The sequence below is a fragment of the Salvelinus alpinus genome, chromosome 10 (assembly GCF_045679555.1).
Source record: "Salvelinus alpinus chromosome 10, SLU_Salpinus.1, whole genome shotgun sequence".
Lineage (NCBI taxonomy): Eukaryota > Metazoa > Chordata > Actinopteri > Salmoniformes > Salmonidae > Salvelinus > Salvelinus alpinus.
This window is the reverse complement of record NC_092095.1, coordinates 72,467,221-72,492,676: the sequence shown is the minus strand read 5'-3', so window position 1 is coordinate 72,492,676 and position 25,456 is coordinate 72,467,221. Positions and strand designations below refer to the sequence as shown.

The 25,456-nt window shown below is 41.1% G+C and overlaps 1 protein-coding gene across 1 annotated transcript in view; it reads right to left on the bottom strand.

The window, feature by feature from the left end:
• Positions 1-4,488: 4,488 nt before the first annotated feature.
• LOC139533047 (zinc finger protein 436-like) overlaps positions 4,489-25,456 on the bottom strand; it is a 175,541-nt gene continuing 154,573 nt past the window's right edge. The window contains exon 5 of the mRNA XM_071331248.1: positions 4,489-7,608. Coding sequence (XP_071187349.1) covers positions 6,593-7,608 — 1,016 coding nt within the window. The 3' untranslated portion in view covers positions 4,489-6,592. The remainder of the gene's footprint in view (positions 7,609-25,456) is intronic.

The following is a 25,456-nucleotide window of genomic DNA, read 5'->3' as shown; positions in this document are numbered from 1 at the left end:
TTTTTAAAGTACTGGACAGCTTTGTGACATCAAATGGACTTTGGTGGTCAAGATGTGTTGGTATCTGTACTGATGGCGCGAAAGCCATGACATGGAGATATAGTGGAGTGGTAACGCTGGTGCAAGCAGTTGCTCCCGACGCTACTTGGGTACACTGCAGCATCCACCGAGAGGCTCTTGCTGCCAAGAGAATGCCTGACAGCTTGAAAGATGTTTTGGACACTACAGTGAAAATGGTTAACTTTGTTAAAGCATGGCCCCTGAACTCTCGTGCATTTTCTGCACTATGCAATGATATGGGCAGTGACCATGTAACGCTTTTACAACATACAGAAGTGCGCTGGTTATCAAGGGGCAATGTATTGACATGTTTTTTTAAATTGAGAGACGAGCTTCAAGTTTTCTTTACTGACCATAATTTTCACTTGTCTGACCGCTTGCATGATGAGTTCCTCACACGACTGGCCTATCTGGCCTATGTTTTTTCTCGCCTGAATGATCTGAATCGAGGATTACAGGGACTCTCCGCAGCTATATTCAATATGATGGACAAAATTGAGGCTATGATTAAGAAGTTGGAGCTCTTCTCCGTCTGCATTAACAAGAACAACACACAGGTCTTTCCATCATTGTATGATTTTTTTTGTGTGCGAAGAACTCAAGCTTACGGACAAATGTCAAATGTGATCTTGCGAAGCACCTGAGTGAGTTGGGTGTGCAATTACGCATGTACTTTTCTGAAACGGATGACACAAACAGCTGCATTCATTATCCTTTTCATGCCCTGCCTCCAGTCCACTTACCAATATCTGATCAAGAGAGCCTCATCAAAATTGCAACAAGTGGTTCTGTGAAAATGGAATTTAATCAGTAGCCACTGCCAGATTTCTGGATTGGGCTGCGCTCAGAGTGTCCTGCCTTGGCAAATCGCGCTGTTAAGACACTGATGCCCTTTGCAACCACGTACCTATGTGAGAGTGGATTCTCGGCCCTCACTAGCATAACAACTAAATACAGGTACAGACTGTGTGTGGAAAATGATTTGAGACTCTCTCCAATACAATCCAACATTGCAGAGTTATGTGCATCCTGTCAAGCACACCCTTCTCATTAACCCGTGGTGATTCATTCACAATTTTCAATGAACAAGTAAGGTTTTATATGTAAGATGGTTAAATAAAGAGCAAAATGTATTATTATTTGTGCCCTGGTCCTATAAGAGCTCTTTGTCACTTCCCACGAGCCGGGTTGTGACGACAACTCACACTAATTTCTTATGTTTAATAAATGTATCCTATAGTGAGTGTGTGGCTTACAATATTTGAGAGTGCGCTGACCCTGGTGCTAGAGGGGAGGGGGTACGCAGCTGGAGGTTGAATGTTTGAAGGGGTACGGGACTATAAACATTTTAGGAACCGCTGGTCTAGATAATCCCAGTTCCTGCTGTGTCATGCTGATGGGAAGACTAGGGTATGGAGAACCATGAGTACATGCATCCATGCCGTGTATCAACATTGCAGGCTGGTGGTGATGGTGTGGCGTGAGTTTTCATGGAACACATTGGGCCCCTTGATAAAAGTGGAGCAACGTTTTAATGCCACAGGATGTCTAAACATCATTGCCAATCAAGCAATTCATGGCAGCAATGTATCCAGTTGCAAAATTATTTTTTTCAGCAGGATTATGCCCCATGCCACAAGGCTTGTCCAGGAATGGTTCCACGAACATACGTGAATTCAGCTTACTGCAGTGGCCTGCTGAGTCACCAGATCTCAATCCAATTGTGCATCTGTGGGAGGAGATGAAAGGAGCTATTCGGAGTAGAAATCCACTCCCAGCCAATCCGACACAACTGTGGGAAGCATTGGAGTCATCATGGCCCAGCATCCCTGTGGGTTTCTTTCGACACCATGTAGAGTCCATGGCCTGACGAATTGAGGCTGTTCTGAGGACAAAGGGGATTTCAACTCAATATTAGGAAGGTGTTCCTAATGTTTTGTACAATCAGTGCAAAAGGAAAGTATTCAGACCCCTGGACTTTTTCCACATTTTGTTACGTTACAGCCTTACATTTTATTATTTTTAAATAATCCTAAATCTACACGCACACCAATAATGACAAATCGAAAACATTTTTTGTTGTTGTTGCAAATAATAAATAAGTATTCATACCCTTTGCTATGAGACTCGAAATTGTTCTCAGGTGCGTCCTGTTTCCATTAAGTATCCTTGTGATGTTTCAACAACTTGATTGGAGTCCACTTGGTAAATTCAATTCAAACAGGCACACACCTGTCTATATAAGGTCTGATAGTTGACAGTGCATGTCAGAGCATGGTGGCAGCATCATGCTGTGGGTATGTTTTTCAACGGCAGGGACTGAGACTAGTCAGGATCGAGGGAAAGTTGAACAGAGCAAAGTACAGAGAGATCCTTGAAGAAAACCTGCTCCCGAGTTCTCAGGACCTCACACTGGGGCGAAGGTTCACCTTCCAACAGGACAACGACCCTAAGCACAAAGCTAAGACGATGTTTGCAAAAATTTCTAAAAACCTGTTTTTGCGTTGTAATTTTGGGGTATTGTGTGTAGATTGATGAGGAAAACAATATTTAATAGATTTTAGAATAATGCTGTAATGTAACAAAATGTGGAAAAAGTCAAGGGGTTTGAATACTTTTTGAATGCACTGTATCAGATAAAGATGATGTGGCGATCAGTTTTCAGCATTAGTTTCAGTGGATTATTTTTATATTACCAAACACGTTTTGTTTAATGATAAACAGGCTATTAATTGACTAGTGTTTATTAAATTGTCTTTTAATGCAAGATTCATTGTTTTAGTCATTGATGAATTTATTTTAATAACTGTTGAAGTTAATTGATATGTTTGTACATTTAATTTGTTCTGGGCAACATCTTCTCTTGTGAATAATTTTAAATGAAACAAACTGTTTTAAATGATATGGTGTGTATATATGAACCAAATTTGATCCTATTCACATTCTCACAAACAAATGGCCTACACTGTGTATATACAATTGTTGACATCCGATGGTCATTCTGATGGTGGGTTGCAAAATGCAGGATCCTTCCTAGTTGAACCCACCAGAGGGGGACTGTCATGACTGGCCTGTGAGGATCAGGTTACAGTGGATCACGGTTCTACAGAGAGATCTCTCCCTCCCGAAGACGGGGAGAAGTATAGAGGGATTGATGGGGGGTTTATGACCTCACGCCCATCGTAAGGCAACAGCCCAACTCCATTCTGTTCTCTAATGTGAAAGACTGGAATGTCTATTTGCCTTAGGAAGAGTTTACAGCCCAAAACTACAGAACATCAAATAAATGGACTTTGAGACATGTATATTTGATCAACCAAATGTTGGAAACAATGATGGATGGAATATGAAAATGAATGTCTATTTTATGATGTTTTTAAGAGTGAAATGAGGATGTTATAACGAAAACATTAACTTGAAGAGTTTTAATAATGTATATGTGATGTTTACATACTTTGTTGTGTAGAAAATATCCAGATGAAAGAGAATGTTTTGGTGACGATAAGACTGATTTTAGTTGTCCAAACGAGATCATAGTAAATCCTAATACCTTGCCTTGTAACTAGCTACGCCCTAGGGAACCCAGAGAGTGTGTCATAAAGATGGAAACGCCCCTTTCTACTCTAGGGTATTAAACATGAGTTAAGAATTTACATATCAGACTAAGTTGACCACACGCTGCAGCCGAGGTCTACGGCTAGTCGTGACCCCGAAACGCAACACGAGGTTGAAGACAAAGTAAATCTCTGAACAATCAAGTTTATGGTGGAGTAGCTATTCTAAGTACTGTATCTAGGAAGTTGAATTTAAGCAGGACCATCTGGCTATTCTTTTCAAGTCACCGGTTGTCTACACGGCCCTCTTACCCACGTCGGGAGCATCGACACGGCTGATTAGCCTCCTCAGAAGCCCACTCTCACAGAACGAGTGCAAGGAAACTGACAACTAAGAGAAAGGACATTGTGACATCGTTTGGAAAATCAGAGATTTATACCTGAAGACGAATGAACAAGGCGTTGGCCAAACCTTTCCCACTAAGCGGAACTCGACCCACAAAGAGATACCCAACAGAGATCTTCAACACATAAATACATGCATTACACTTTTTACACATAAGAGGGGCAGTTCAGGGCAAGGTGTTAGGGCTGAAACTAAGCATAGTTTACAAATGTATCCAAGTGTTGAATTTCTCTCTGTCTCTCTCTGTGTGTGTGTTTAAATCTCCATCTTGTGTTGGTCCACTAGGGACCTGTTGCCATTGTATGTAAGTTCTAACCAATAATCTAGACTGTTTGTGTATATGTGTCTTATGTTATCATTTAGCGTGTTAGTAAATAAATAATCAACTCAATTTGTGTGGTAAGGAATAATTAGTGAGACCCAGGTTTGTGCAGATTTACTAATTATGCGACATTCAGAATGAGACTGAGGAAATGAATTAATTGGTGACTGCTATGAAATCTATATGTTCTTTGAGTTATTTCGGGAAATGGTAACTCTTTAAACAGTAACTCATTAAACAAACTTCCCGTGGTGCTCCAGGTTACAGAGTTAATTGTTACAGGATTAATTTAATCACGTAATAATAAACAGTTAATTATACGATAAATAGCATGTCATCACATTAACGTCACGACATGTTGATGCCCCCATGCGAGGAATCTAATATAAAACTTCAAATAGCCTAGACAGGTATGCTTCATCAATAACATTATTTAAATTGAACAATTACATTTGTGAGCTCATTAGAGCCAACTCCCACATTACTGATCTGGTATTGTTGGAAGTCCCGCCTTTGCTGGAATCCAGTGGGATTTCAGCTTTCAGGGATAAGTGGTGGTGTTGAATCCCAAGTAATTACATTTTTTAAAACATTTGGAGGAGCCCTCCAAACAGTAATCTTTGCCTCTCTGTCATGTTGTCAACAAGGCAGCTAGGTGCATCGACCAGAAACATGCATTTCTTTTCCATAACAAAACTTTACATGTTCAAACTATACTGAACAAAAATATAAACGCAACATGTAAAGATGTAAAGAAATGTTCCACATGCACAAAAAGCTTATTTCTCTCAAATTTTGTGCACAAATTTGGTTACATCCCTGTTAGTGAGCATTTCTCCTTTGCCAAGATAATCCATCCACCTGACAGGTATGGAATATCAAGAAGCTGATTAAACAGCATGATCATTACACAGGTGCACCTTGTAAACAGCAGGGGACCCTACAGATTTGACTGATTTTAATATAACTGAAATAACTGTTTGATACATGGAACTAGGACGCACTGAATTAAGTGACATATGTGTTGTCATGTGTAAACAAGGGAGCTACTTTGTCCCAAAATGCTAATAGAATTCTAAGAATTCTTGAATTCTAATTCCCCAATAGTAAGTGGGCCATTCTTGAATTCTAATTCCCCAATAGTAAGTGGGCCATTCTTGAATTCAAATTCCCCAATAGTAAGTGGGCCATTCTTGAATTCGAATTCCCCAATAGTAAGTGGGCCATTCTTGAAATCTAATTCCCCAATAGTAAGTGGGCCATTCTTGAATTGTTGTGGTAATGCTGTCCCTGGACTGTGGCACCTTATACAACTATTCAACATGGAAATAGACAAATAAATTTTTCATTTTATTTAACTGGTTTTACATAAGGAAACATATGTAAGTCCTTTATATTGATTAACATATATTTGTATGCATTGTTGAAAAATACAGGTGGCTAGCAAAATGGCTTGTCCCCGTGGTGATGTGTAAAGGTGTAGTGACATGTTTTTGAGTAGATAAATGTAAATATATTTTGAATGCCATGATTTAAACAAAAACATTGTATTTTCTGTAAAGATAACCCAGAGGTTGACCAGCAAAAATATATGTAGAATATTTATTTTTCATTAGTAATTCAATTTTATTCATTGCAGTTATCCAAACACATTAATCATCAATGACTAAAATAGTGAATCTAGTTTTAAAAGACAATTTAATAAACACATGTATTTCTTTTATAACCTGTGTATCATTAAACAAAAACCATTTAGTAGGAATAAAAGTATCCACTCAAACTAATGTTGAAAACTGATCATCACACCATCTCTATCTGATACATGTTGTGTCTACCAGCTCATTCCCACAGAAAACTGATCATCACACCATCTCTATCTGACACATGTGTCTACTAGCTCATTCCCACAGAAAACTGCAGAGGGAAGCAGTACCACCAAGTCAACCATCACACTCCATTGTTTTAACAAGAGATCCCTCAGAGGGATTTCAACGCTAAGGCCAAATCCAAGGTAATCTCAATATCTTTACAGTAGAAGCTAAAAAAACACACCAGAACTGACAAGGTGCAGACTGATCAGTAAAGTAAAGATAGGCTAATGTTCTATAATGCTCCCTTTCCTCTGCACAGTTCTCTCACAGTGAGAAACTATAGGATTACAATAGTGTGTTACTCTCTCTTAATGTTATCAAATTCACTGTTACCACTTCCTTTATGAGATGAGAATGAAGTGAAGGAGTGACTTTAATCTTAACTGGCCTGAGAGAACTGATGAGGCTTCTTTCCTTTATGTATACGTTGGTGTGTTATTAAGTTGCTCTGTTGAGAGAAACTCTTCCCACAGTCAGAGCAGGAGTAAGGCTTCTCTCCTGTGTGTGTTCTCTGATGAACTTTTAGCTCAGATGATGTTGTGAAGCATTTCACACAGTCAGAGCATGAGAAAGCCTTCTCTCCTGTATGTATAAGTTGGTGTGTTTTTAAGTTGCTCTGTTGAGAGAAACTCTTCCCACAGTCAGAGCAGCAGTAAGGCTTCTCTCCTGTGTGTGTTCTCTGGTGAACTTTTAGCTCAGCTGATGTTGTGAAGTACTTCCCACAGTCAGAGCAGGAGTAAGCCTTCTCTGCTTTATGTATATGTTGGTGTGATTTTAAGCTGCTTTGATGAGAGAACCTCTTCCCACAGTCAGAGCAGGAGTAAGGCTTCTCTCCTGTGTGTATACGTTGGTGTGACTTTAAGCTGCTCTGTTGAGAGAAACTCATCCCACAGTCAGAGCAGTAGTAAGGCTTCTCTCCTGTGTGTGTTCTCTGATGAACTTTTAACTCAAATGATGCTGTGAAGCATTTTCCACAGTCAGAGCAGTAGTAAGGCTTCTGTCCTGTGTGTATATGTTTGTGCGAGTTTAAGCTGCTCTGTTGAGAGAAACTCTTCCCACAGTCAGAGCAGGAGTAAGGCTTCTCTCCTGTGTGTATACGTTGGTGTCTTTTTAAGTGACCCAATCCTGAGAAACTCTTCCCACAGTCAGAGCAGGAGTAAGGCTTCTCTCCAGTGTGCACTCTCTGATGAACTGTCAGAGCCCTTGATGTTGTGAAGCGTGTCCCACAGTCAGTGCAGGAATAAGGCTTCTCTCCTGTGTGTATTTGTAGGTGTATTTTTAGCGTTGATAGAAATGGGAAAATCTCCTCACAATGTGGGCAGTGGTGAGACCTCTTAGCTCTATGATCTTCCTGCTGTTGCTCTCTGGATGTAGATAATGTATCAACATGGTCTCCTGTGTGAACAACATCAGAAGAACCAGTCAGTTGGTGTGATATACATGTCAAATGTATACATGCCATATCATCCTCCACTCATTATCACAAGGGTTAGTAACTAAAAGGGTTGGGGTCAATTCAATTTTTAATTACAGTCAATTCAAATAAACCAAATTTATATTTTAAATGTTCCTCTTTGAAAAGCACTGAAGAAAATTGTAATTAAAGTTATATAACAGGAATTTAATAAAACAAATTCTGACAATACTAGTGTCAAACTATGCAAGTGTCAGTAGAATGAAGTAACATCTACCTTCTCACTGAAACAGTTCATCATGAAACAGTTCTACTGTAACATTTCATGCACAGTGGGGAGTTGGAACGAACAACACAAGCAATAGAATGTCAGGGGTCATGTGTGATGTCAGAATTACAGAATTCTACCTAGCAATAGACTGGGCGATAACTTATGGAGGTCTGGCTTATGAAGATAACTTATAGATAGAACCTGCTCTTACCATGAGAAACAGATGTCCCAATCTTCTCCTCCTCTTCTTCATCTTTAATGTTGACATTCAGCTCCAGTGTTTGACTGCAGTCTTCCAGCTTCACTGATACCATCTCTGGATCCTGCAGTGCAAACTGGGCTCCACTGTCACAATCAGGACCCAGTGACTGTAGGTTTGGACTCCGTGTGGAAGGAGAGAGGCAGGCTGGGTCTGTCCTCACTGTTGATGTTACCGGCCTCAGACTTAATTCTAGTCGTCCTGTAGTAACAATGAAAAACAGACAAAAAAAAGTTAGTCTTGACATTTCTGGCACTTGCTTTATTCTCAAAAAATATATAAAAAAATATTATATTTATTTTTGTTCAATTATCTAATTCAGTGCTTGACTTGGACTGAAATAGGTGCCGATACTCAGCTCCGGTGAGCTGAGCACTGATCTCATTTCAATAGATTTGGTAGCTAAGCATTGACAACAAAACATGAATTAATTCACATTAGACAAAGTACACACTTCAAATTAGGCTACACAACGTAAGTGAATCTATAGTAGATTTCCCAAATTCACATAAATGCATAAATGACAAAAACATTTAGTACTAGCTCGTGCTTGGCACTGCCCACTATGACGCATCTGTTCCCATTGGAAACGACTGGCTGTGGTCTATCTTGGTTTGGTGCAACCGTCCTTGCATTCTCGTGTTCAGTGAATGTAGGTTTGGACTCAGTGTGAAAGGAGAGAGACAGGCTGGGTTTGTCCTCACTGTTGATGTTACCAGCCTCAGACTTAATCTGAGTTGGCCAGTAGTATTAAAGAGAAACGGAAACAAAAGTTATTTTCTTGACAGTTCTTGCACTTTCTTTAAGAAATATATATATTTTTTGTATATTGTTCAACTATCTAATTTCAACAGCTCAAGTAGCTAAGCATTGACAACATTCATTCACAGTAGACAAGTGCACACTTTAAATTACACAACATTAGTGCACTTAACCTATAGTAGATTTCCTACATTAAAATAATGCATAAATTAATCACAAACCATCTAGTACAAGGTTACAGTATGTTGTAGGCAGCACTATGTACTATTATACTGAATAACCTTGTCTACACTGTATTGTTTCACTCAAAAACCATTGGTCAGTGGTGGAAAAAGTACTAAATATTCATCCTGGAGTGAAAGTAAAAAGTGAAAGTAAATGTCATACATCAAATTCCTAATATTAAGCAAACCAGATGATTTTCTAGTTTATGTATTTATTTACAGACGGAAGGGGCGCACTCCAACACTCAGACATAATTGACAACTTTGTGTGTCTCCCCTTCTCCTAGGCCCATTTTATGGAGACATATTTATTGATATGTTTGTCATTGTTAGCAGAGTAGACTAGGCTACCCTGGATTTATTTTCTCGATTTAACAAATATTCTGCTAATGTCTCCAGTCATATAGAGTGTAATAGAATCGCATGAAATGTGTTTCTAAAAGGCCAAGAAACGTATCTGATATAGCTCGCCTTTTCTACGCAACTACGTGCTCAGCCATGCATTGAACAGTATTCTTTGCAAACAGCGATTGAGTTATATTATTATGCTAAATTATGACTATACAATCTACTGTCTCAGCGCTCTACCAACAATTCCTTCGACCAAATGGCTTGGCTTTTGCTCTGACATGCACTGTCAACTGTGGGACCTTATATAGACAGGTGTGTGCCTTTCCAAATCATGTCCAATGCATTGAATTTACCCCAGGTGGACTCCAATCAAGTTGTAGAAGCATCTCAAGGATGATCAATGGAAACAGGATGCACCTGAGCTCAATTTCGAGTCTCATGTAAATAAGGTATTTCTGTTATTTATTGATTTTACATTTGCAATTCCTTAACCTGTTTTCGCTTTGTCATTATGGGGTATTGTGTGTAGATTGATGAGGAAAACATATAATTAAATCAATTTTAGAATAAGGCTGTAACGTAACAAACTGTGGAAAAAAGAAAAAGGGTCTGAATACGTTCCGAATGCACTGTACTCGTGGGTAAACAAAACAACCTGGTGGGTTAGTATTATGGATAGAGCTAGCTAGCAATTGCATTTTTATTCATCAAGATGGCCACGCTTTGTGTGGTAGCAGGTTGTAGCAGCACTTGCTGTGCAAATGTGACTCTATGGCCACGCAAATGAAACGCTTTAAAAAGTGGGATACATTTGTGGCCACAATGCGGGCGAATGTGACATCTACTCGTCAATCTGCGGGGGACATTAAACTTTCATGGCTATCAACAATGGAAGGAGGGCTTCAGCAAAACGTTACTTTTCAAAGTGGATCCTGTCCATACCAACAACGTGGTTAGAAAGTATCACAAACAGCCAGCAGCAGCAAAGACCGAGCATTATAGCTTCACCAGGTAACTTAAATAGAAGAGCATAGCTTACTATGCTAGCTAGCTACAGAGCTACCGCATTCAGATCACGTCTTCCATCTAAATCAACTTGGACATCTCTTCTTCATGTGATTTTACACCGAACACCTAACCACACTGATTAACGCTAAAGTAACATGTCTGCTAGAATTTGGTAGCTAACTGCTGTTGGTGTCACGCTATAAATCCTGCAAACATACGGGATAAAATAGTAGTTTTGGTCACGATGGAGGTTAATGTTTACGTATAGAGCCAGGTACGTGCACAGAAAGGGCTCTCCCTCTGCAGAGCACATTCCCATTTGCCCTTCCAGTCTCCAAAATGCCCATTTCGGCGGTGGTGTGTTATATACACTGCTCAAAAAAATAAAGGGAACACTAAAATAACACATCCTAGATCTGAATGAATGAAATATTCTTATTAAATACTTTTTTCTTTACATAGTTGAATGTGCTGACAACAAAATCACACAAAAATGATCAATGTAAATCAAATTTATCAACCCATGGAGGTCTGGATTTGGAGTCACACTCAAAATTAAAGTGGAAAACCACACTACAGGCTGATCCAACTTTGATGTAATGTCCTTAAAACAAGTCAAAATGAGGCTCAGTAGTGTGTGTGGCCTCCACGTGCCTGTATGACCTCCCTACAACGCCTGGGCATGCTCCTGATGAGGTGGCGGGTGGTCTCCTGAGGGATCTCCTCCCAGACCTGGACTAAAGCATCCAGCCAACAGCCAACTCCTGGACAGTCTGTGGTGCAACGTGGCGTTGGTGGATGGAGCGAGACATGATGTCCCAGATGTGCTCAATTGGATTCAGGTCTGGGGAACGGGCGGGCCAGTCCATAGCATCAATGCTTTCCTCTTGCAGGAACTGCTGACACACTCCAGCCACATGAGGTCTAGCATTGTCTTGCATTAGGAGGAACCCAGGGCCAACCGCACCAGCATATGGTCTCACAAGGGGTCTGAGGATCTCATCTCGGTACCTAATGGCAGTCAGGCTACCTCTGGCGAGCACATGGAGGGCTGTGCGGCCCCCCAAAGAAATACCACCCCACACCATGACTGACCCACCGCCAAACCGGTCATGCTGGAGGATGTTGCAGGCAGCAGAACGTTCTCCACGGCGTCTCCAGACTCTGTCACGTCTGTCACATGTGCTCAGTGTGAACCTGCTTTCATCTGTGAAGAGCACAGGGCGCCAGTGGAGAATTTGCCAATCTTGGTGTTCTCTGGCAAATGCCAAACGTCCTGCACGGTGTTGGGCTGTAAGCACAACCCCCACCTGTGGACGTCGGGCCCTCATACCACCCTCATGGAGTCTGTTTCTGACCATTTGAGCAGACACATGCACATTTGTGGCCTGCTGGAGGTCATTTTGCAGGGCTCTGGCAGTGCTCCACCTGCTCCTCCTTGCACAAAGGCGGAGGTAGCGGTCCTGCTGCTGGGTTGTTGCCCTCCTACGGCCTCCTCCACGTCTCCTGATGTACTGGCCTGTCTCCTGGTAGCGCCTCCATGCTCTGGACACTACGCTGACAGACACAGCAAACCTTCTTGCCACAGCTCGCATTGATGTGCCATCCTGGATGAGCTGCACTACCTGAGCCACTTGTGTGGGTTGTAGACTCCGTCTCATGCTACCACTAGAGTGAAAGCACCGCCAGCATTCAAAAGTGACCAAAACATCAGCCAGGAAGCATAGGAACTGAGAAGTGGTCTGTGGTCACCACCTGCAGAACCACTCCTTTATTGGGAGTGTAATTTCCACCTTTTGTCTATTCCATTTGCACAACAGCATATGGAATTTATTGTCAATCAGTGTTGCTTCCTAAGTGGACAGTTTGATTTCACAGAAGTGTGATTGACTTGGAGTTACATTGTGTTGTTTAAGTGTTCCCTTTATTTTTTTGAGCAGTGTATATATTTTTGTGTGTTGTTCTGAACCCACTGCCCGCAAGTCTTTTATAAATTCTCATCTTTGCTTCAGAACCAAAACGTTGCACGTCTTGATTGTTGATCAATGACTGTAGAAAAGGCCCATGGAGTTGGTGGAAGGAATCCTTTAATTCATGGCACTTGCTCAGCTGGGTCAGGGGCGCTTTAATTAGATCAGGTGGAAATGTCCGACAGATCTCAACTCATTAAAAGGAGGAAATCGCCATCGCCCGATCTCGCTGCTTTCTCTTCCTTAACTCCGTCTAATCCAGACGTTCTGTGCGTCCATGAATCCACGTAAATCCACCGAATCTGTTACCTTTCATCTGAACTATCTGTTGCGATCGGGAGAGCGGGCAATCAGTTATTGTTTATAGTTATTACCGCGGAGCGCGGCTTGGAGCGCACGCTTCAAACCTATTGTGTGATGTAAATGGTCAATGATCACGGCCCTACAGATCATCACAGGCCAATTAAGCCATTTGATATATGGTTAATATGTAATGAAATTACATGTACACATAAGGACAAACTTGAAAGGGTGAAATATGAAACGTCATTGTTTGCTGAACTGAGCAATTCTGATATCAAACTGATGGGGATTATAGACTGAATAACCAATCACTGATTGAATTATTTATATTCTTCTAATGATTGTGCTGAATAGTTACGAGCCTAAATGACTCAAGGACGATTCCTATTGACTTCTTATTTAACTGAATTGCTGAATTACCTAATTATATTAATAATGAATGATTGTTATGATTTGGTCTTTTTGATTATGAATTTGATTGGATACGTGTTATTCTGTTTCCTTTGTTATGCAGCACAGACTACCCAGTAAATATACCACTTTATGGTTAAAGGAATTCCTGCCCCAGTCTCATCCATTCCTCTGTCACCTGACCCGTGATCACCTGTTCACCTTCACTGTCAGTCATCCTACCTGTCCAGCTACCCACACAGATTCCACTAATCTTTCAATGACAGTCAGCAAAAAAAAGTATGTGTTTCATTTCCTCCAGTTTGGCAAAAACAGAGTAGGCCTACGTTTATCATCCATATAGAATACAGTTTAGCAGCAATCTACTACCACCTCGTCTCTACCACCGACTCCTCTTTGCCAAAACCTGGTGATTTGATTGATAATTTTCCTATTTCATACAGGCTTTGTTTGGGTACCTACTGGCTATATGTCTATAGATAAGCAGCTGTTAAATCACACTGCCTTCAATATCATAGGATGAAGATTTAACATGGTGAATTTATGATATTTGTGAGGAAGAACAGGGCTACCCGGCTGGCAACAAGCATATGCACTCTGCAGGCAGGCTGCCCTCCACAGTGATGGCTGGTGCAGACAGCACATGCTTTCCATCTGATCCTGCAACCTCCTCTGCTACAAGTAGCTGTATGATTCTGACATGATATATCCCTACTTGATTCTGCTCTGGACTCCAGAGAAGTGACATGATATATCCCTACTTGATTCTGCTCTGGAGTCCAGAGAAGTGACATGATATATCCCTACTTGATTCTGCTCTGGACTCCAGAGAAGTGACATGATATTGCCTGCTAACATGAGATGACTTTCAGCTCCAAATGCAGGTGTAAAACGCAGTTTGTTTCTGTAGCCTACCTTGTCTTTTATGGCTGTAATGACAGGCTACATTTGCATAGCAATTGTGCGCTCATGTTTGCGTGTGCACGCATATTGCACAATATTGTACCAGTCCTCTTTGTGGGTCGCGGGTCAAAAAAGTTTGCAAACCACTGGGATAACGATAGTGGCATTAAAAGGAGTTGGGTTGGCTATAGTCATGGTAGGATACATGATAGTGGCATTAAAAGGAGTTGGGTTGGCTATGGTCATGGTAGGATACATGATAGTGGCAAAAAATGGAGTTTGGTTGGATATAGTCATGGTAGGCTACAGTATGTCTTACAATCTTCTATTTTGACTGGAATTCAGAAGCCTTTTTAAACCTCAATTACACTTGAAGTTTTGCATTTCCTGTTCTAAATAGTTTATCTTAATACTTTACTACTCAGATGGTGCTGCTTTCCCCTCTTCTTGTAATAATAGCTCAACAGAGCCCCACAGTGGAGGTGTCATAATACCCATAAAACCTAGCGGTCAAGAAAGGAAACGGTTCCAATCCATAGGGGATTTCTATTATGATTTTTGTCATTCATTTGTATTGAAGAGCACATAAAGAACATGTACCACACATACACAACATATATTTGCTGTCTTTACAAAGTAGCGGAATTACATTCACATGTTAAGGGTACATTTTGCCTGTATAGAGCAAATATTTCAAGAGTCTGAATAAGAATACACTTTGGATGAAGCCACAGAAAAACAGAAATAATAAAAAAATCCAGAAATTACAGAATAAGAGCAGTATGATATGTCAGGAACTGTGGCCAGATCATAGGGGATTTGTTGATAACCATGTAAATCTTTATTTTTTTCTCCAATATATTTGGCTCTATTTCCTCTCAGATTTGAAAATGCTAATTAGAGTCAAAGTAGACATCATGAAAAACTACAATTCCCTGCAAGCTCCTGCACGTCATCTCTAGCTGACACCTTTGCTAACAGGTATTGTGTCAATTTAAAACTTGCACAAGACAGTATACAGAATTGGTCATTTAAATAAATGTAGCCAATTTATTCATTACTACATTTAGCTAACATCAAATAGTTAATCCAGAGATTCTTACATTTTCCTCACTTCGGCAGTCTCATCCAGATCAACATGGTATTTGTAGTTCTTTATGATAGCCACATTAGAAGCTAATTAGCATTTCTTTTTTTGGGAGGGGGGTAAATACAGGCAAATATATTGATAAAAGTCACCTTGTCCTAGAGAGATTTACAATGTTATCAAAATGTCACGCCAGGGTAAATCTACATGAAACACAGCCCTTATTCTCAGTGTTTCTAAAATCCCCCATGGGAACAATGAATGGTGGAAAAACGATTGGAAGCATTTCATGTTTGACTGCTAGGTTTTATGGGTATTAGGAAAGGACGGGGGGGATACATACAACTGAATGCCTTCAACTGAAATGTGTCTTCCACATTTATCTGAATCAAAGAGGTGGGGGGGCTCCCTTAAATTGACATCCACATCTTCGGCGCCCGGGGAACAGTGGGTTAAAATGCCTTGCTCAGGGACAGAACGACACATTTTAACCTTGTCAGCTCGGGGATTCGATCCAGCAACCTTTCAGTTACTGGCTCAACACTCTAACCACTAGGTACTCTGAGTCTGTGACCACAGTTGCTGGGAATTCTTTTTTGGGGGCTGCCCTTTTTTAGCTTGAGCACATGCTCCCCAAAAGGTCTGTGCATGGCTCTGTATAGAGCCCTGTGGCTGGGGTCAAAACTGTGTGTGTGGATGGTGTGCTAAACCAAGATGTGGCCATGTATTCCATCGTGGATCGGTTGCCATTTTGGAGTTGTCCAGGAGCCAGGTTTTCTTTAGAGGGGTGGATTTTGCTCAATGGGAAAGTTTATTTTGGAAGTTAAGGACCAATGCTGTCACAGTTGCTTCTTGTTGAAGAGGCATCAGCTAACCTTAGCTTGCTCCGATTCTGAATTAATTTGTGTCTGTTTCTTTCTAGCTGGCAAAATAAGTGAGCTAGACTTTGTTTGGTCCTGCCATATGTCAATAACATAGCCACGTTTTTCAATGGTATGGGTTAAATATCCTAAACCTAGACAGTGATAGCAGCAAGCTAAAACCAGGGAGAGGGGGGAGATAATTTAGGTTCTGTTTCATCTGCTGCTGGCTTGATAACGTTTTTCCACATGCAATTGATTAAATGAGATTTGTATTCTCTAAAGATTGTAATTGTGTTCATATCTGATGAATATTGAAGAAAAATTATCACAATCATCACAGCCATTTGCCATACCAAAATGTGAAATACAATTTGGTGCGCACCATTTTACCATGTACGGTAGGCAGTAAACTCACCATGTGTCATCAAAATTACCATCTTGTGTACGTGGTTTATATATGAGGGGAGCATAAATTGTACAATTGTAAACGAAAAAATAATGTTATAAGTTAGAACCCATGTATATTAGTTAATATACTGTACCAACTACATAAATATATGATCGGTCCATTGTCTTCTATCTGGACTTTAAAACGCAGACAGCGGGCGCCGCCATTTTACCAGCTCGTGAGAATTGTTTTACACAACCAATAAAATGAACTCAGAAATCTCAAATAAATTGATTATTTTTAAATTACCTTGACGAAATTGTGTACATTAACTCAGACAAACCCCAAATCTCAAGCTATATGACTTCGTTTTCATCACGACACAAAAATAACACATAAAATCTGGTAATCCCTTGACGAATTTGTTACCTATCATGTTATGACATGTTCTGTCGATATTAGGAAGTGTAAACGTGCTATTACCAACCTGTAGTAATAGATAGAAACGGAGACAAAAATGATCGTCTTCACATCTGCTGCTTTCTTTAATCTGAACAATGGTGCGCATCCATAGAGATGGATAGAGGACTCATCTTTGTATCTGTGTTATACTAGCGTCTGTGACAGAATATGCAGCGGCATTGAGGGGATTCGATTAATCTGGCCTGGGCTGGGCTCCAACTGAGTCACCAGGAGATCTCAGCCAATGAATTTGGAAGTCCCACCCAGTTGACTACATTAAAATGGTGGAAGCGCACAATGCATTTAGTTATAATAAGAACTAGAGACAGCCTCCAAGATGGCCGACCGTTGTTTTGAACTTTATCTACTCACGGTTGCATACGCCTGTTCAAGGAGGCTGACATCTTGCTAGTTCCGGTTTCAGGAGCCCATTAGTAAATGCCAGTGGCGGTCGGTGGAGTTTAAGATGAGGGAGGGCCGTTCTTTTTTTTTTTCATGACCACGGCCTTATTTCTAAAAGAGTATGTTGGATGACTGTAATTCATATGCCATTCAACCAGCTCAATGTAACATCAATAGGCTTAGGCTACTACATGGTACTCTAATTTTCCCCATACCCATCCTGTGCTTGCTACAACTTAGCCTATGAATGAAAGTTTACAACGTAGGTGCACAGGTCGAGAGAAATTTGAGACAGACATTGACACATTCAATATCGCCTTGCACACTCTTGCCTGTATCTAGCTGCTCTAGGGTGTAATCATTAGTCCAAGAGTTTCTAGTGGACAAATTCTGGTATGTTTATCCCTGTTTCGTTACGTTTGCTTCTGTTTTTAAGAAAAGTTTTTCAACAGAATCGACAGAATGAATACACCCCTGATCACACACAGTTCACTTTCAAAGCAGCCACATACAAACAGCAGATCCTGGACTATCCATTCACTTCAGTCAGTCTGTCTCATCTTCCAATGTCAGGAATCCATCACATTGAAGGAGCAGGTCCTGGATGAGAGCATGTAAGTGATTTCCATAGTTTTTCCTTCTGTATGTGGCACAAGCTCTTCCATGTAATAGCATGAATATAAAACGTTAATAACTTCGGCTGTGATTGGTGGGGAGAAAAATCGGTCTCGAAGACAATTCATGAAAAAATTCTATGGATTTGTTTGGCACAAAGGTGATAACGAATTGCCTTCTCTATGGGAATTATCTTTCTGGAAAGATGGCATCCTATGACGGTGCCACGTTGAACGTCACTGAGTTCTTCAGTAAGGCCATTCTACTGCCAATGTTTGTGTCACACCCTGATCTGTTTCACCGGTCTTTGTGCTTGTCTCCACCCCCCTCCAAGTGTCGCCCATCTTCCACCATTATCCCCAGTGTATTTATACCTGTGTTCTCTGTCTGTTGCCAGTTCAATTTGTCTCCTCAAGCGTACCACCGTTTTCCCGTTTGCTCCTGTTTTTTTCTAGTTCCTGTTTTCCTGTTTTCCCAGTTTTGACCATTCTGCCTGCCTGCCTTTATGTACCTTGTCGCATCACCCTGGATTACTGACCTCTACCTGCCCTTGACCTGTCGTTTGCCTGCCCCTCTGTTTTAGTAATACACTTTTGTTACTTCTAAAATGTCTGCATCTGGGTCTTCTCCTGAGCCTTAATAGTTTGTCTATGGAGATTGTATGGCTGTGTGCTCCATTTTATTCACCTGTCAGAAACGGGTGTGACTAAAATAGCCAAATCCACTCATTTGAAGGTGTGTCCACATACTTTTGGTAATGTAGTGTATAATCAGTTGGCTATAGGCCTATTTCAATGGAATGTTCAATCAAGTGAGTTCTATTTTTCTACTTGTAGGGTGGCTATTGTCTGTAATGTGTGTTAATAGACGCTGAATGTACAAAACATTAGAAACACCTTAATACTGAGTTGGACCCCCTTTGCCCTCAGAACAGCCTCAATTCATCGGGGCATGGACTCTACAAGGTGTCAAGTGTTCTACAGGGATGCTGGTCCCTGTTGACTACAATGCTTCTCACGCTTGTGTCAAGTTGGCTGGTAGTTGGCTGAATTCACTGTCATGTTCATGGAACCATTCTTGGACAATCCTAGCCTTGTGGCATGGGGCATTATCCTGCTGAAAAAAAACAATTTGCAGATGGATAAACTGCTGCCATTGAGGGATGCACCTGATTGGCAATGATGTTTTAGATATCCTGTGGCATTCAAATGTTGCTACACTTTTATCAAGGGGCCCAATATGTGCCATGAAAACACACTCCACACCATCACTACCAGCCTGCAATGTTGACACGAGGCATGATGGATGCATGTACTCATGTGGTTTTCAAGATGGCACCGATATAAACTCAGCAAAAAAAGAAACGTCCCTTTTTCAGGACCCTGTCTTTCAAAGATAATTCATAAAAATCCAAATAACTTCACAGATCTTCATTGTAAAGGGTTTAAACACTGTTTCCTATGCTTGATGAATGAACCATAAACAATTAAGCAGCTTAAGCAATTAAGGTCACAGTTATGAAAACTTAGGACACTAAAGAGACCTTTCTACTGACTCTGAAAAACACCAAAAGAAAGAGGCTCAGGGTCTCTGCTCATCTGCGTGAACTTGCCTCAGGCATGCTGCAAGGAGGCATAAGGACTGCAGATGTGGCCAGGGCAATAAATTGCAATGTCCGTACTGTCAGACACCTAAGACAGCGCTACAGGGAGACAGGATGGACAGCTGATCGTCCTCGCAGTGGCAGACCCCGTGTAACAACACCTGCACAGGATCGGTACATCTGAACATCACACCTGCGGGACAGGTACAGGATGGCAACAACAACTGCCCGAGTTACACCAGGAACACACAATCCCTCCATCAGTGCTCAGACTGTCCGCAATAGGCTGAGAGGCTGGACTGAGGGCTTGTAGGCCTGTTGTAAGGCAGGTCCTCACCAGACATCACCGGCAACAACATCGCCTATGGGCACAAACCCACCGTCGCTGGATCAGACAGTACTGGCAAAAAGTGCTCTTCACTGATGAGTCGCGATTTTGTCTCAACAGGGGTTATGGTCGGATTCAAATCAATCGTCGAAGGAATGAGCGTTATACCTAGGCCTGTACTCTGGAGCGGGATCGATTTGGAGGTGGAGGGTCCGTCATGGTCTGGGGCGGTGCGTCACAGCATCATCGGACTGAGCTTGTTGTCATTGCAGGCAATCTCAACGCTGTGCGTTACAGGGAGGACATCCTCCTCCCTCATGTGGTACCCTTCCTGCAGGTTCATCCTGACATGACCCTCCAGCATGACAATGCCACCAACCATACTGCTCGTTCTGTGCGTGATTTCCTGCAAGACAGGAATGTCAGTGTTCTGCCATGGCCAGCGAAGAGCCCGGAACTCAATCTCATTGAGCACGTCTGGGACCTCTTGGATCGGAGGGTGAGGGCTAGGGCTATTCCCCCCCCAGAAATGTCCGGGAACTTGCAGGTGCCTTGGTGGAAGAGTGGGGTAACATCTCACAGCAAGAACTGGCAAATCTGGTGCAATCCATGAGGAGGAGATGCACTGCAGTACTTCATGCAACTGGTGGCCACCAGATACTGAGTGTTACTTTAGATTTGTTCAGAAAGTTTCTTGCATTATTACCTATTGGATCGGTGGTCACTCACCAGCATTTCGACCAGAAATACAACTTTCCTGAATTTGATCCTTTATTCGTACTCTCCAAAGCAATTCCACTGATTCCAGGGGCTGTTCCAAGGCGCCGCAGACGGAGAAGAGGTGTGCAGAGTGGACTTTTGGTTCGACTCACGGTAGGTTTTGACCAGAAGCGGCTCCTCCACTTGACAACACTACGCTCCAAAAGATTGGCCGATTCCTGGGATTAATCTCTTCAAGTAAATCAGTAAATATATTTTGAAAATGCTAAAAAACTCTGTATTATTAGCTAGCTAGCCACAGCAGGCCACTGTGTGTAGGCTGATGAGCTGCTAGCTAGCAACTTTACATACTAGAGCTAAGTGAAAAATCATCATCTAGCTAACGTCATATCAGCTTGTTATGTTAATGTACACCTATTTATCATTGTAAATTAAAAACTCATAATCCAAATGCATTTGTAGATTACAGCAATGGAAGAGGGTGAAAGGATGTTCTGTTCCAGCTGTCAGAAAAGGGATTATTGGTACAAGTTACAGGGCAGGTTGTGGGAGGACATTATGACAAGATTCTACAGTTCGAGTCCTAGAGAGGAAAACGATGAAACCATAGAGATAATAGTCAGGGCTGTCTAATTGGAATATAATGAAGCCTGTTTCTTTGCGATGTCTGTCCTCAGATACGGAGAGCTGTGAAAGCCTGTCTGCAGATGAAGAGGTCCCAGTGAAGGTCCAAGAGACTGTCTGCAGATGAAGAGGTCCCAGTGAAGGTCCAAGAGCCTGTCTGCAGATGAAGAGGTCCCAGTGAAGGTCCAAGAGCCTGTCTGCAGATGAAGAGGTCCCAGTGAAGGTTCAAGAGCCTGCAGGCACATCCTTGTATGCCATGGGTTGTATGTGTACTGATGTTAGCACATGTTTTACACAACAATACAGTTAAAATTCACACACAATGTAGGCTACAAATGTATTACAACTGTAGCAGGCCAATCCTGCTCCTGGAGGTCTGCTGGGTGTGCAGGCTTATGTTCCCGCCCTGCACTAACGCACCTGATTCAACTTATCAAACCTAATGAGTTGATAATAATGTGTATTATTGTTGGGCTGGAATAGAAGTCTGCTCACCCAGTAGATCAGGGAGTGGATCAAGGTTGGCCACCTCTGGTATGGATATTTTTGTTTTTCTAAAAATGATGCTTTAATAGCATTTACAAACAAGTTAGCTTATTTGTACATTGAAATTATATGTTGATTCATTCCATTTTTATGAATTGTTTAAACTTGTTTTAATTGTTAATATAAAAACATTCACAATGAACTAGTATCAATGTTCATTAATTACAGATCACAATTCTACAATAAAAAGGTGTGAAGGGGATTTGTCTCTAGTTTAGCCATATGTCTACAGTATGTTGGCATTACTGGCCTAATGGACATCCTGCCATCAGTCAGGATGTGGCCCAGAAGTTAATTGACAGCATGCCAGGGCGGATTGCAGAGGTCTTGAAAAAGAAGGGTCAACCAAATATTGACTCTTTGCATCAACTTCATGTAATTGTCAATAAAAGCCTTTGAGACTTATGAAATGCTTGTAATTATACTTCAGTATTCCATACTAACATCTGACAAAATATCTAAAGACACTGAAGCAGCATTCCTCAAACATACAAGTATTTTACACCATTTTAAAGATAAACTTGTTGTTAATCCCACCACAGTGTCCGATTTCAAGAAGGCTTTACGACGAAAGCACACCATCTGATTATGTTAGGTCAGTACCTAGTCACAGAAAAACACAGCCATTTTCCCAGCCAAAGAGAGGAGTCGCAGAAATAGAGACAATTAATCACTAACCTTTGATGATCTTCATCAGATGGCACTCATAGGACTTCATGTTACACAATACATGCATGTTTTGTTCGATAAAGTTCATATTTATATCCAAAAATCTTAGTTTATGTTCAGTAATGTTTTGCCTCCAAAACATTCTGTGATTTTTGCAGAGCCACATCAATTTACAGAAATACTGTGGGGTTTTTATAAGGTTTTTTGACATGCTTAACTAACTATAAGCTAGTAGGGCTTCTTATGCATTAAAGTTTGAATTGCTGACTCTTGTGAACCTGCATTTTCCATTGTTCTCACTTTTACCAGTGCTCAGGGCCTAACCATGAACAAGCAGTCTGAAATGTGTGTGTGTATGAAATATGTGTGTGTATGCAACAAATGTATCAGTAGTGTGGGCGCTGTACTATGTGACCGGGACTGTGCTAATCTTAGAGAGACACAGGAGGGGGGTGAATCAGGAGACTGCTGACCAGACAATAACAGATAAACTATACACACGAAAAACATATGTGAGGTTCTGAGTCATGCACTATAACCCAATACTATAACAAACATGATTGAATATTAGCAACTGTATTATATGTGATTGAATACTATAACAAACATGATTGAATATTAGAAACTGTATGATATGTGATTGAATACTACAACAAACGTGATTGAATATTAGCTAACTGTTGGTCTGGGCGCCTGGATGTCTGTGTGTGTGTGCTGAAAGTAACAGTTAGCTCAGATAAGAAGCTGGGAAGCTGTAGTTAGCCTTGAGCGAGAACAGTGGACATTGTATAACAGGTGTGAATAGCTCAGACAATATTACAGAGCTGTCTGACCTCAGTCTTTGGGGTGAAGGAGCGTAATCTACACAGCAACAGCGACGGGACAACAGAGAGCGCAAAGGGGCTAGGACTAGCTTATGTGCCAACATCAACGATAGGCTGGGTAAGTCTAAACCACGCCCAGTCTCTACTCTGACAGGCCGGCTCGGAAGTGGGAACTATCTCTGTCATGAGTATTTATTATAATGTCTTTGTCAGTAACAAGTGTCTTCTCTGTTACCACCCTGCGGGGTGGTGCAGTGGACCCGTATATACGAAAAATGCATTTGCCATTTATTAACTTTTGAATTAAACAATTATTTTAATCAAGTTCAAGTGTCCTATTGTTCCTATCTCAGTTGAACTTACGCAACCCTAACAATACTCATAATAAACATTGATAAAAGATACAAATATTATACATGGAACTTTAGATAAACTTCTCCTTAATGCAACCGCTGTGTCAGATTTAAAAAAAAACTTTATGGAAAAAGCACACCATGCAATAATCTGAGTACAGCGCTCGGAGACCAAAACAAGCCATACAGATACCCGCCATGTTGTGGAGTCAAGATAAGTCAGAAATAGTATTATAAATATTCCCTTACCTTTGATGATCTTCATCAGAATGCACTCCCAGGAATCCCAGTTCCACAAATGTTTGTTTTGTTCGATAATGTCCATAATTTATGTCCAAATACCTCCTTTTTGTTTGCGCGTTTAGTTCCAAAATCCAAATTGATGACGCGCAGGCTAGACGAAAAGTAAAAAAATTCAATTACAGTTCGTAGAAACATGTCAAACGATGTATAGAATCAATCTTTAGGATGTTTTTAACATAAATCTTCAATAATGTTTCAACCGGAGAATTCCTTTGTCTCTAGAAATGCGATGGAACGCAGCTAATTCTCACGGGGCGGGCCTGAGTGAGCTCGTGGCACTCTGCCAGAGCCCTGACTCAAACAAAATCAAATCAAATCAAGTTTATTTTATATAGCCCTTCGTACATCAGCTAATATCTCGAAGTGCTGTACAGAAACCCAGCCTAAAACCCCAAACAGCAAGCAATGCAGGTGTAGAAACAGCTCCCATTTCCCCCTCCTTCACAGTAGAAGTCTCAAACAAGGTTATAAAGACTGTTGACATCTAGTGGAAGCCTTAGGAAGTGCAATGTGACCCCATAGACACTGTATATTGGATAGACAAACCTACAAACTCAGATTTCCCACTTCCTGGTTGGATTTTTTCTCAGGTTTTTGCCTGCCATATGAGTTCTGTTATACTCACAGACATCATTCAAACAGTTTTAGAAACTTCAGAGTGTTTTCTATCCAAATCTACTAATAATATGCATATTTAGCAACTGGGATTGAGTAGCAGGCAGTTTACTCTGGACACCTTGTTCATCCAAGCTACTCAATACTGCCCCCAGCCATAAGAAGTTTTAACAGACTTTCAGCATGCTTATATAGAAGGGCACTCAACATGTACTGCACTGACACAAATGACTGATGATTGGTTGAAAGAAATTGATAATAAGAAGATTGTGGGAGCTGTACTGTTAGGTTTCAGTGCAGCCTTGGATATTATTGACCATAACCTGTTGTTGAAAAAACTTTAGTGCTAAGGCTTTTCAACCTCTGCCGTATCGGGGATTCAGAGCTATCTATCGAAAATAACTCAAAGGGTTTTATTTAATGGAAGTGTCTCGAATGTCCAACCTGTATGTGGTGTACTCCAGGGCAGCTCTCTAGGCCCTCTACTCTTTTCTATTTTTACCATTGACCTGCCACGGGCATTTAACAAAGCATGTTTGTCCATGTATGCTGATGATTCAACCATATACGCATCAGAAGCCACAGCTAATGAAGTCACTGAAACCCTTAACAAAGGGTTGCAGTCTGTTTTGGAATGGGTGGCCAGTAATAACTGGTCCTGAACATCTCTAAAACTAAGAGCATTGTATTTGGTACAAATCATTCCTTAAGTGCTAGACCTCAGCTGAATCTGGTAATGAATGGTGTGGCTGTTGAACAAGTTGAGGAAACTAAATGACTTGGCGTTACCTTAGATTGTAAACTGTCATGGTCAAAACATAGATTCAATGGTTGAAAAGATGGGGAGAGGTCTAGCAGTAATTAAGCGATGATCTGCTTTTTTGACACCACACTCCAAAAAGCAAGTTCTGCAGGCTCTAGTTTTGTCTAATCTTGATTATTGTCCAGTTGTGTGGGCCAGTGCT